At 44.4% G+C, this 13379-nt stretch overlaps 1 protein-coding gene across 6 annotated transcripts in view; it reads right to left on the reverse strand.

Moving 5' to 3' along the window:
- Positions 1-5237, reverse strand: part of RIC8B (RIC8 guanine nucleotide exchange factor B) — a 101073-nt gene extending 95836 nt beyond the window's left edge. For 5 of the 6 annotated variants that reach the window (XR_004424105.1, XR_004424103.1, XR_004424104.1 and 2 more), the window contains exon 1: positions 3472-5237. Coding sequence is in view for 3 of the 6 variants with exons in the window: in XM_033116528.1 (XP_032972419.1) it covers positions 3472-3555 (84 nt within the window). In the remaining 3 variants the exon portion in view is untranslated. The remainder of the gene's footprint in view (positions 1-3471) is intronic. The other variant, XM_033116530.1, reaches the window with a different exon arrangement.
- Positions 5238-13379: the final 8142 nt, after the last annotated feature.

Genomic DNA, 13379 nt, shown 5'->3' on the forward strand with positions numbered 1-13379 from the left:
AATACTTCCCCATGCTGAGTCAACCTGAGAGACAGACAAGTTTGATTTTTTTCTGGGATAAATAGATCTTCCCTCTCTCCATCATAATAAGTAAGGGTCAGTGAGTGAAGCAAGAAGGCTTGGAAATTAGAGTCTGTGCAACACAGTAGAAATTAGATGTTGTTACCTGGGGCCAGACAGGTAACTTGCTCTAAACATACGTACAAGGTATTTTGCTACCCATCAGAAAGTGCGAGGGTCAAAGGAAACGAGAAAGAATGGAGTATATTCCCCCACTGTTTTGGGAGGGCCATGTCAACTCAGTGGCACAAGTTTAATTCCTGCTTTTTTGTTCAAAACTAACAGTTACGGGTTCTTCCTCAGTGCCAGGCTTTACACATATAACTCATCTAATCAAGACAATAAACCTATGATGATAGGTCCTATCATTATCCCTGTTTGGTAGGTGAAGAAACCGAGGCACAACAAAGTTAAGTAACTTGCCCGAGGCCACGCAAATGGTAAACTGAGGATCAGAGTCCGACAGTCTGGCTCCAGAGCCTGCGCTCTGGCCACAGCACCTCCTGAGCACCTTCATCATTAGAACTGTGACTGAGTGAGTGCCTCAAGGTGCAATGTGCTCAGTGTTTGGCATTATGCTTCAGTTAATGGCAGTTAACCCACTATCCAGCTACCTTTTCAGGGTTTCATACTCCTATCCTACAGCGCAGGACAATTTAATTCCATCTTCCCTTTCTTATGACCGTACCACTGCAATTATACTTTCCCTTCCTATTTTGTGTTCATCCAATGTCTCTCACCTTGAGGGGAAAAACCCCATGGCCAACACGAAACTCAGAATTACGCCTCAGAATTACTTAGGTGGTATTATTCCTATTTTACAGATAAGGAAACTGAGACTCAGGCTTAAAATAACTTACCATAGTCAGGAAACTAATAATAAATAACAGCTCTGAACCAAGGTTTTTCTGACTCCAAATTACGCGTACACCTTCTTTCCACGATACTTGACTGCTTCCTTTCGAGGACCGGCTTTATCAGAGAAATAAGGTGGCATAAAGAGGATCCTCCCCCAAACAATGAACCAATCATTCTCTCTCTACATCATTCACTTCTCTTCTTGGTGACACTCCTCAATGCCCCATAATCACCTCTTATTCTAAACATTTCTGAAATCAATTTTTCCAGATAAGAAAAATGAAGCACCCGCTATCCAGCTACCTTTTCAGGGTTTCAGACTCCTATCCTACAGCGCAGGACAATTTAATTCCATCTTCCCTTTCTTATGACTGTACCACTGCAATCATACTTTCTCTTCCTATTTTGTGTTCATCCAATGTCTCTCACCTTGAGGGGAAAAACCCCATGGCCAACACGAAACTCAGCTATTTTCTCCGTCCTCTGGCCCTGTCATAATCAGCATTAAACATGAGAGCTCTTTTCTGAAGGAGGTGACTGACTTGGTTCTGATCAAGTCAGAGCATTCTCGGGCTTGGCCCAAAAAGTTCTAGTGTTTGGGAGGCCTGGATTCCCAAATACTTTAGGAATACCCCCTGAAGTATAAACAATACACATTGGGCATCGCAAATTTAAAAATATTCCCCATGTGATATGTCTTGAACTGAAACTGACAGCACTTGGTCAGGAGTGGTAAGTGGAAAGCAGCCTAAGAGAGATCAGGGAGAGGGAGACATAAATTGGAGGAAGCAAATCTGGAGTTCTAACTAGTTTAGCGATAAAGGGAAGGAGAAATATTGTAGGAGGTGATAGGATCCAGTTGGAGGTTTTTCTCCCTCCCTTCCCTATGGAAGAAAGTTCCTCTTTATTGTTGGATATCTGGCATATACTAAGTGCTAAATAAACACTAGTTGATTCAACACAATGGCTAGGTTTCTGTGGTATTTCTTTCTTTTGAAATCAGTTCGTAGCTGCCTCAAATCTTTTTTTGGAAAGCTATAAATCAAGTAAAATGAATGTAATCTCCGCAATATGTACACTTAGGCATTAAACGTCTCCTAAATTAGGCAGATTGGTAACAGTAAAGTGTATCAGAAAGTAAAGAAGTTAAAATATGAAAAGAACTGAATGTATGCATCCTCCCAAAGAAAGCAGCATAGTCCTGTAGAAAGAGCAATGAGACAGCCAGATTCAGATCTCAGCTCCATCTCTCAATGGCTGCGTGGACTTGGGAAAACATTACCCTAAATTTTACCATTTGTGAAACAGGGAATACCATCACTTTCCTCACAGGGTTGCTGGGAAGATTAAAAGGGAATGAAGGTGTCTTATTTTGGGATCTTCTCCACCCAGGGAAGAAATGGCATACTGGCAGCTCACTAATACAAAGTGCATGGAAGTGCAATGGTGGGCACACAGCAAACACAAAAGGGGAAATTATGAATGGAAGCAAATAGAGGAAAGAAAGAGGCTATAGCCAGGGTGAGACTTGGTGTCGGGTGTGTTTTCACAGGAGTAGTCAGTCATTTCTATAAAGTAGTTTTCTAAATGGAAGAATAAAGGTGGGCTATGCTACCTTTTGAAGTGAGCGTGTAAAATTCCTTGAAGAAAAAGTAATGGAGAGCTAACGGTTCTAGGAGAGATTCAGAGAGGTGGCTGGGATTTATAACAAGATTACCTTTTTACTGCAGAGTTGTACAGTGGAAAGAACAATGAATGGTTTGAAGACCTAGGCTGGATTTCCAGCTCACAAGTATGACCTTGGGCAAGTTACTTAACCAATCAAGAATCTCAATTGCAAAACGCAAATAAAACCTCATAGGACTGCTGTCAAGATTAAATGAGATAACGGATGGGAAAGCTGTTAATGCGAAACAAATAATAGGTATTATTAGGAGTTAAGATTCTCCCACTTACAACATAGTATGTCCATGACCTTGGCATGATTTCAGTTCTTTACGCCTCGGTTTTTTCATCTATAAAATGGGGAGGTTACTACCATCTACCCTATAAACACTCTGAAAATCAAGTTAGACCATGTATGTGACATCACGCCTTGCAAACTGTACAGTGCTATAGGTATATAAAGAACTGCCATCGTGGCTGGTACGCTTTATGGATGTCATGGGCCGTGTTTATGCACAGAAGCAAGTATTTTTATGATATACAGGTGAGGAAGCCTGGCGTGCATTTATGCATCCAAGAGTGGGGCACAGGGCACAGACGCACACCTACGGATTCCGGGGGTGTGACTTGCGCGCTTGGGAGGAGGACCGTAGGACAGGCTGCTGGGCCGGAATCAGAGGAGTGGGCGCCAGGGTGGGGGCAGGGGGATGCAGGATGCACGGATAGCAAAGGCTGGGGGCACAAACATGTATGCCCAAGCCGGAAACGTTTTCGGGGGGAGAGCAAAGCGCATCCCGGGAATGAGGGGGGTGGGGAGGGATGCGCCGTGCAAGCCCCGAGGGCGGCCCGGGGGTGCTATACCGCAAGCCCGGGGCCAGGGCTCTTTACCTTATCGCTGTAATCCCTCAGGACCCGTTCGATAGCCCCCGCCTCGCCGGCCCGGACGATGTAGAGGGCGCGCTCCTCATCCATGGCCGCAGGTGCGGGGGAGCCGCGGCCGCTCTGCGCGCCCAAGCCGCTGCCTCCAGGTAAACGCCTCGCGCCCCCGCTCGCTCGCTCGCTCCTTCCCAGCTTCCTTCCTTCCCTCCTTCCCTCCCTCCCTTCTGCCTCCAACCCGCCAGCCTCCGCCCGGGCAGGCCCGACGTCACCGCCCCTCAACTTTCACCCCGCGACGTCACCGGTCCCCCAGCAACCGGCGCCTCGCGGCCGCCCTCGACAAGGCCCAGGACTCGATAGAGGCCTGCGGAGCAGCTTGAGGCGGGGTCAGGCCCAAGGACCTGCTTGCTCTCCAGCCTCTCCCTCCCTTGGAGAAGAGTCCAGGCTTTTAAGTGGGCTTTCACAGACACAACTGTTCTCTCCTGACTCTCCTCGATGAATCATTCTTCTCAGCTGACGAGAACGACCCGGCTCTTCCCCGCCCCGCTAAGAGACAGCAGCTAAATGGACTACAATTCCCTGCGTGCAATGGGGTCATTCCACTATTCCATCCAATTTACTGGAGTGTCGAATGGCATGCCGGGATTAGTAGTCATCCAGAGGGAAAGACTTCCCTTCAAAGGCATGCTGGGAACTGTGGTCCTGCGAGGGCCGGAAACGGGAGTCCGGCGGCCCCTGAGGCCAGCGGCCGAGAGACCGTTAGGGGGAGGGTCTAAGCGACGGTTCTGCCTCCTTTTTGTTCCTTACGGAGCTGACTGTCCTGCTGGAGCCTTGGCTGGTCGGACTGGTTGACAGTCGCGGAAACTAGCATCCTTTGGTGGGAACTGTCAAGCACCGGTTTAATTCCCTCTTTTCTCGTTTAGCGGTTTTGGTCTCTCTGAAATTCTTTCCTTCCTCCCGTTTGCGGTTATGTTATCTATTCAGCTACATTAATGTGGGAAATTGTAGGAATGTTATCTAGATAAAAGGGGACTCGGCGATTTTTTGTCTAAATAAGAATCTCTGTCATGTATCGCATGCCGCCTGGGCTCCAGACTCAGTGTTGCGTAGGTGGTTTCCATATAGATGTTTGTAGAACCAAAGGAGCCCTAATGGGTTAAGCAATTTGTTCCAAGTCACATAGCCAGTAAATGGAGAATTTGAGATTTGAATCTGGGTCTTTCCCTTAAGGCGACCGCTCTACAACCACCAGTAATGCAATAATAGTGATATACTGGTAATAGTAGTGATGATGGTGGTGATGATAGAGTTAAGTGTTCACGTGCAGGCATTCTGTATTACCTCAGTCAATTTCTCACAAATTCAGCCAATAAACATTGAGAACCTATGCTGTACTAGGCACTGTTTAATAGAGTTTAATGCTGTTTAGTGTAGAGACAATTGGCCCAAAATGAAGTCCCTGCCCTAATGGAGTTTTCATTCTCGTGCTTAACCCTATGAGGGAGGTACATATTCTCATTTTAAGATGAGGAAACTTAAAAACTGAGGAGTCTTAGAGAGCATTTTTTTTTTTTTGCCAAGATTGCAGAATTTGGGAACTGAACTTGAACTCAGAGCCCATGTTCTTTTTGCTCTCCCAAGCTATTTGTTAGAGAGTGGATGAATTCTCTTAAGTAATTTCCAGTTTTCCATTCCAAGAACCTTTACCAGAAATCATCTTTGCTGCCTCCCTTGCCTGCCTCTGCCTGTTGAACTGTGCTGAAGAGGAACTAGAGGGGACATTTTATTCATCTAAGAATCATTGAGTTTCGGGTAGACGGGTGGCTTAGTTAGAGCGTGAACTCAATGAAGTCAATGAGCTGCCGCTCAGCTCCCGAATGGCTCAGTTTGTTGGAGAAGGGGCTCTCAACCACAAGGTTGCCAGTTCGACTCCCACAAGGGATTGTGGGCTGCATCCCCCCTCGACTCCCGGGTGGTGGGCTGTGCCCTCCACAACTAAGATTGAAAGGACAACTTGACTTGGAAAAGTCCTGGAAGTACATACTGTTCCCCAATAAAGTCCTGTTCCCCTTCCCCAATAAAATCTTAAAAAAAAAAAAGAATTATTGAGTTTCTTCTGTGTCAGATTTGTGAAAGGCTCTTGTGCTAGGCTCTGGGAATTTGGAGATAAAAGCAAATATGCAATTTGAGCTCACAGAGCTTTTGGTCTTTCTGTGTATTATACTTTTCATGCAGCAAACATTTATTGAGCATATTTGTTGAGCCAGGTGTTGGGATAGGTGCTATGTCCATAATTAAACTAAGAAAGATTTTAATCTATCTCATGAAAAAGTACACTTTTTAGGAAGGTCATGGTATAGTAAGCTACATTCCTTAGGTAATAGTAGTATCTTACAATTGTTTTTTAAAACAGTTTACAAAACATTTTAATATACACTCTCAATGAATCCTTGAGGAAGGCATTGTCCCACATGTAGAAGGAAAACAGACTCAGATGGGTTAAGTAACAAGCTGGGACTCAGACTAAGAGCTGTAACATAACGGTATTTGGGTGTCTATTCTGTGTCCAGAACTATATTATATGCTTGTTGAGTAACCCTACACTTATTTTTGGAGCAAGGGCTCCAAAAGTATCTGAGTAGAGATGCTTCTTTCAAAAAGGGTCTCATACATGTGTTCGAAATGTCTGTTTAACAGAAATAAGCTTATGTTTTTAGGCTCCAGCCCTGTACTTCTAAAAAGAGATTTTAAAAATGTGAAACCACATTAATTAATGGCTTGGGAAATTGCACTTTAGTAATTTTAATTAAGCACTAATATTCTGATTTTATAAATCAAAAGGATCTTTGACTCTAATTCAAGTCATCCTTTGACCACTGACGAGACTCTGGTCCTAGAAAAATTAAGTGACTTGTCCAAAGTCAATAGTTAAAAGCAGATTCTGGGACTAGAGCCTAGACTAGCTAAATCCTGGGTCACTGCATTGCTTTACCTCCCTGAATATTTAGTTCTGTGATACTTTCAGTGACTAGAGTCTCTAGTCCAGTACTAACTCCAGTTCCTGTTGATTCTTGGGTGGCATGGTACTAAGGAATGAGGATTTAGAGACTGGGTAATCAAAGTGACAAATACATATTCACAAGTCATTGCTCTGAAAAATAATAATATAATAATTCTGTACATATATATATGGATAGTGCTCTACTAGTCTCAAATTATCTCCACATAGATCATCTAATTTAATCTGATTTATAATAGCTAAAAAAACGCAAGGGCAATAGGACAGGCACTATCTTCCTTTTTATAGACAAAAGGGAAGTTCAGTGTGTTGATTAGCTTGCTCATAAGCAATAAGTCAGCTAATAAGTGGTATAGTTAAGGGCTAGAAGTACCCTGGGCCTGATAGCATAAAATGTGATGGATTTATAGGTCAGGGTCAATGAAAAGGCCTGCCAATAGATACTAATCATTTTTTTTTTCTTTCTGAACTTTGATATATCCTGCTGTGGCATTTCCTCTGCCATGACAATGGATTATTTGGAATGTGCCAAATTGAAGGTCTTTAAGAAGTACCAGGTGCTAAGAGCTTTTAAAATCCAAAGCTTCCACATGCAATATTTTTTACACATTTTCTTTAGAAGAAAGCGGAAATTTAAAAACTAAACAGCTTGGTTTAGTTTCTACAGCTCCAGAATGGAAGTGCTGAAAATTCCACTAATTCAAGATACGACCTGTCACTCAACAACCACCATGCCACCGTGTGAGGCTACTCTCTGAATCTCTCTTAAGCCATGGAGTCCTCAGCTATAAAATAAAGGGATTGAGCCAGATACTATCTTAGCTCTCTCTCAGTTGTAAAATTTGGTGATTCTGAGAACAACAACAAAACCAAATTTGAATATGCTCATTCTTTAGAAAAATCCATTAAGAATGAGGTTGTACAAATCAGTATGTATAAATCAAATATCAATATGATATATTCAAATCATTTCTTGGGCATACCTGCAAAGATTCTGATTCAGTTCCTCTGTGGTGAAGCCTGGGTATAGGTTTTCAAAACTTCTCAGTTGGTTTGAGTGAACAGCAGGGTTGAGAACCACAGGCCCAATATTTTGATAGTATATCAACTACTGAACTAGTTTTTTTGTTAGACTACCAAAGTCATGTGCATGTGATTCATTAATTAGTCTTTGAGAAATCAGAATGACCTAGCAAGACGAAAGTTATTTTAATTTCATTTTCTACCAAGAATGAAGTCTCCGTTTTGTAACAAAGTTAATTATCATGATTTGTTACTTTAACAAATATTTGGTGATCATTGGAACACAGCATTATCTTAGGCACCATAAAAAAAAAAAAAAAAGTAGAAACAACCGATCCTGTCCTTTGGTGATATAAAAAACATCCAGGCAATAAGCAAATCTTTTCTACTGATAGGAAGAAACCAATTGAACATAAGTGTTATGCAAATCAAAGCAAGGTACACATTGATGGGAAGAAGAGTAAGCAGAGAAGGCTTCTTGGAGATGAACTGTGGAGTAGTGGAGTGAACTTTGAGGGCCAGCAGATAGGGGAAAAGGCCATGAGAAAAGTTCAGGAGGCCAAAATTAACAAGATGCTTATTGAGAAATGATACCAACTTGGTTGAACTTGAAAGCCAGCAATGGAGATTTCTCAGAGGTCAGTTGGTCAGTGGATAAGGAAAAGTTAAAACTGAGAGACATTTCATAATCAGTGATGACTCTATGACCAGCCAATCTAACTTCTACATGTTACATTCCTGAAAACACTATTTCACAAGGCCATATGACATAAAGTTAAATACAACTGGAAAACAGGTGAGGGTCTGTTGCCAAAGGGTGTCAGATCCTTGTGTATAATTTTAATTTCTCAGGATCTCATTTATAAAATTAAGAGTCGGAGTAAATGACTTCAAAGTTTTCTAAACAATTTATGACTACTCCACCCAGGCTTTCAGCACCTTTTTGAGGTTCCTCAGTAATGTTTCCAGTATTCTAATTGCTAACATTGAGCCCGTGCTGTTAGTCCTTGGCAAATGTGTACCTATTGTTGTTCAGTATTGATTGACAATCCACAGCAGCACTCTCAAACCAAGCGCACAAGATGGAGTGCCCTTTAGGAGTTTTTATTTATCCAAGAGCTGGAATGTGGGTCAGACCTATTTGCATCTCTCTGGCTTGGAATCCCATCCAAACACCTCTTGGGAAAACCCAGCGCTTTGGGTGGCAACGCTGTAATGTGGCGAAAGAACCTGGACTGGGAATTGGAAAACCTGGTTTTTAGTTGTGACTCACTGTTTGAGTCTCGGAAGCTGATCATTTGTCAAATTCCTTCAAACCCTTCTGGCAACTAATTTTTTTTGTATCTAACAGGAATACTTGAAAGCCCAAGACTCTAGTTTAAATTTTAACTCTGTCTCTGGGTGTTCGGGGATAAGTCACTAGCTCTCTTTGAGCATTTTTTTTTTTCAACTGGAATGAGCATAGTGATACCTCCTTTGCAGGATGTTGTAAGGGGTAAAAGAGACGGCCATCAAAGTGGCCAGGACAGCAGACCTGGCATGGAGTGGCCACTCAAATGTTAGCTGAACTGGAATGAAAAATGCAACGTCCCTTACAGTGATGTGACAATTTGGGGATAAAGGTCATGTTATTCCTATTGATGTACAAATGCTTCGGTTTTGTTGTTGCTGGTGTCATTTTTAACAGAAAAGTAATTCCAACACACCGCTTTGGTCTTTAAACCTTGTTCATGTCTTTAACCCTGACATGCTTTGACATGTCAGTTTTGGGAATGTGACTGTCATATACGTATGTGTAAATAAGGAGTCTAAACACCCACCCACCATATCAATGTCTTTGCAATTAAGCTTTTCAGATGCCCATGTCAGAAGGGACATATTCTCACAACCCTCCTTCCCACCACTTCCTTTTTAAGTCCTTATGCAGTAAAGCATTAATTTACTTACCAGCATTTGATTAAACTCTGAAGGTTCAACGCTAGGAGGAGGTGGCAGTGGACAAAGGATTATTGCCATTCATCATCAACACATTTCAGTCTTCCCCTTGAGTTGCCTATGAGGGATTAGCATTTCCCTGAAAGGAGGAGGACAGAATAAATTGCATCTGCGGCCAAAGAACTGCCAGCTCCTTTCAGCTGGGGGCACATACCGGGAGCTTTTCCCATATTAGTCAGCTTTATCTCAACTTTTGGTCAGTGCCCACATCTGAATTTCATGGGTTTCAGGGTCAGTCAAAACAGAATTGTAGGGCTGTTGGGTCAGAGGCCACTGCTGTCAAAGGGTAGTGACCTGAACAGCAAGAGGTAGCCAGTCCCCCACCCCCACCCCCTCAAATGACTTCATTCTAGTGAATACTTGGCTCACTGCACCTCCCCTGCAGAGCTTTTTTTTCCCCCCGACCTGGTAATAAAAATCTTCCTGTGACCTGGTATTTTTTTTTTACATTATTATTGATTTTCTTTTGTTCCTGTTTCTCTATAAGATGACCAAATCTTGATCCTTGATAATGTATTGGTTTGTATGTACCCTGGGAAACAATAGAGGGAACCTAGTCTGCTGTTAACTTACAGTGAATGGAATGAATGGAGCCTAGGGTGCGAGGGGGGGTGGGGGGGGCTGGTGCCTGGCTCAGGAGCTGCCTTCATTTAGCGCACACGAACATTTCCCAGAACTTGTGAAACTTTCTTCAAACCCAGTAGGTTCTATTACTGTGGTCAAGGTTGATTTAAAAACTGCAAAGCCACTTAGGAGAGAAGAATGGGGGTGGGGTGGGGTGGAAACAAAAGTAGGAAGGAGGAAGGTGTGCTGTAGTAGAAAGAGCACAGACTCTGGAGTGGGGCAGTTTTGTTTTCAAAGCCCAGGTCTCCCACTTACTATGTAACTTTGGGCAAGGCGCTCAACTGCTCGGAGCCGGCGTTTCTTCGCCTGTAAACAGAAATGATTATACCATTGACACTGATGGCAAGAAGGGTGTGAGAAGTGAAGATGATGTCTCTGACGTTCCTGGCACATAACAGACCCCCAGGAATGGGAACCTCTGTAGATTCACACAGAGCTACCTCAGAAATGTCAGTGTGAGGTGGGGAAAGTGTGTCGCAGGCTCTTCATGTAAAACGTTGCCCTTTCAGCCTTGACTCCATTTCTGTTGTTAAGAAGACCCTTTGCAGTTTCCGGTTTCTGAGACGTAGCACAGGCCAGGACCTTCTGGATACCATCCCTGGTGGAGGCCCAGGTTGGCGGCTCCTTGAGAATTCTCTCTTCTAAACTTCTCTCAGCGGCTTTCCCCTTCTATCAGGAGACTTATAAATTAACAAGTATCAGCACTGCAGCTGTTTCTGAGGCCGCTGCTCTCACTCCTGCTGTCACGGTCAGACCTCATTCTTTTTCATAACAGTTCTTGAAGAACTGGTATTAGCTCTTGAGGCATTCATGAGACAAAAGGAGGGATAAAACTGGGGAGCCCTATTTCAACCACCCACCATCTCTCTTCACCCACACTCCTTTCCTAGCAACAGCTCTCTTCTCAACTCTTGGGGCCCACGTCTTCCGTCCCACCTACACCGGCAGCAGCAAACTATGGGGGTGAGAAGGCTGGAGGGGACTAAGGTACAGGAGGAGGAATGGGGGAAGAGCTGATGAAGGGAGGAGGCTGATGAAGCACAAAAGGTTCTGACCTCCTTGGAAGAAGAGGAAACCACAAGGGCCGTGTCCGAGCTGGCTTAGCTTGGGAGGCTGCCAAGGCACTCAAGCAGAGAGGGGCCAGGTTAGAAGGGCAGGCGGCAAAGTGGTAGGGAGGTGGGCTGGGCTGAAGCGCCAGCAAAACAGGGCTGTCAGGGAAAGGTTTGTCAGCTGCAGTGAAACTGTAAACAGTAGGTTTTTGGGGAGTGCCCTCTTCTCCACTCTGGACGGACTGGAAGCCTGTAAAAAGAAACTTGGGGTACATGCTTCGGGAATAGCAGTCCCTGGATCTTAGTACTTGAAGGTAGAAGGGGTCGTGTTTCTCAACCTTGGCTGCATATTAGAATCACCCAGGGAGCTTGAAGAAACTGATACCCACGTCACATTCCAGGTCAATTATTTACTGTGGGTGGGTCCTATACATCAGTGTTTTAAAAGAGTGGAGGTAACCCTAAGGGGCAGCCAGGGTTGAGAATGACGGAAGTCCAACCCTACTTGGAACAGGAGTGCCCCTTCAATACCTCTGATGGAACCAGGAATTACTGTCAGTTCTATTTCACTTTAAAGCCAATAAGTGGATCCATTTTTTGCTTTTCTTTTAAGCTTTCAATGATGATGATTTATATACTCCAGGCTCTTGAATAAGTCTGAATTCTATGCCTCCGGAGACATACAGCGACCTCTCCCCACACGCTTTTCCCTGTAATAAAGGGAGCATTTAGACTATCCCCTTCAGGATTTAATTTTTTTACAAGTTTGTCATTGGGTGGCCGGTTAGCTCAGTTGGTTAGGGCGCAGTGTTCTTAGCAAAGTTGCCGGTTCGATCCCCACATGGGCCACTGTGAGCTGCGCCCTCCACAACTAGATTGAAACAATTACCTGACTTGGAGCTGATGGGTCCTGGAAAAAACACATTTAAAATAAATAAAAGTTTTAGAAATAGTAAGATTAAAAAAAAAATGTTTGTGATTCTGCCTTCAAGAGACAAACCCTGCAAAGAGTTGGAACAGATAAACCTGTTCATTTCTGCTCTTTCCTTCTCCAGATTCACTTGAGACAGACATTTGGAGTGATGCCACTTTAAAGCAAACATTAAGGATCAATCTAGAAGGAGGGGGAAATGGCAGAAGACACTACGCAGACTTGTGTAAGAGAGGGTGGGGTTGGACATGAGGAAGGGGGGGACGTTGCTCGGTCATGGTGCAGGTACATTGGGCTGAGCTCGTGGGCACAGACCTCAGGCTGTTTGTAAGCACCAGCTGGTGGAGCCGTCGCCTTCTCTCTCATGGCTGCCTTCCTGAATCATGGCCCAGCTGCCAGTCTGTTCTTTGTTTTCCTTAAGCTGTCCACCCTCCTCACCCAGATCTGCCCGCCCTGGTACATCAGCACACAGACGATAATTGGGATGTCACAGTCATATCACATGTCCGCTTGAAGTCCAGAGTGGGGAGGTGACCCCTCCAAGGTCACATGGTAGTGAAGCCAAGGCTTCCTTTTAGTTTTCTTTACATGATTTCAGTCCCTCTCCCCATTTAGGTTGGGCTTATTCAATGGGATATTTTTTACTGGTCTCTGACTCGGTTGCCGTCTCTGAGGGGCCACAGGTTCCCTTTCTTTCCAGACCTGGGGATATATTAGAGGCCTGACAAAGAGCACAGCAGGATGGATGTCCCGGACGCCACAGGCCTGCGACGTGGGTGAGCCATTCTGGCTGCTGTTCATGACTTTAGCCAGTTTCAAGCTGGCAGAGTCCTTTTCAGAAAGAGTCCTAAAAAGGGGAGTGTCCCTTTATTGCCAAGACTCCTCTGTTCTTCCTCTGACAAGGACTGGCCCCACTCCCAGCTGCCAACCTTGCCCGTTCCCATTCTGGTGACTGGGTAGGGACCATCAGAAGGAGACAAGGTGCATTGGAGTCATGAGCTCACAGCAGCTGTTTTCTTTTCCTAATGGGATCCTTCTCAGTTGTGAAGTTGAAGGTTGAGAGCAATTGGGAACGTAGGCAGCACGCTTGCCCCCCAAGAGATGGTACCTTGTGCTCTGGACCACTTGCCCTCAGCTAAAGCCGCCTTCTTCCTCCGGCACTGGCGACTGCCAGTTCTTGGCTGTGCTGTGAAGAGGAGGCCTGGTTCATTCTCCCTTGCAAAGTTCTTGGAGTGACCACTTTATTCTCTGGGATTCAGGCCCTTGTTGTGACTTGTTT

The sequence above is a fragment of the Rhinolophus ferrumequinum genome, chromosome 10 (genome assembly GCF_004115265.2).
Source record: "Rhinolophus ferrumequinum isolate MPI-CBG mRhiFer1 chromosome 10, mRhiFer1_v1.p, whole genome shotgun sequence".
NCBI lineage: Eukaryota > Metazoa > Chordata > Mammalia > Chiroptera > Rhinolophidae > Rhinolophus > Rhinolophus ferrumequinum.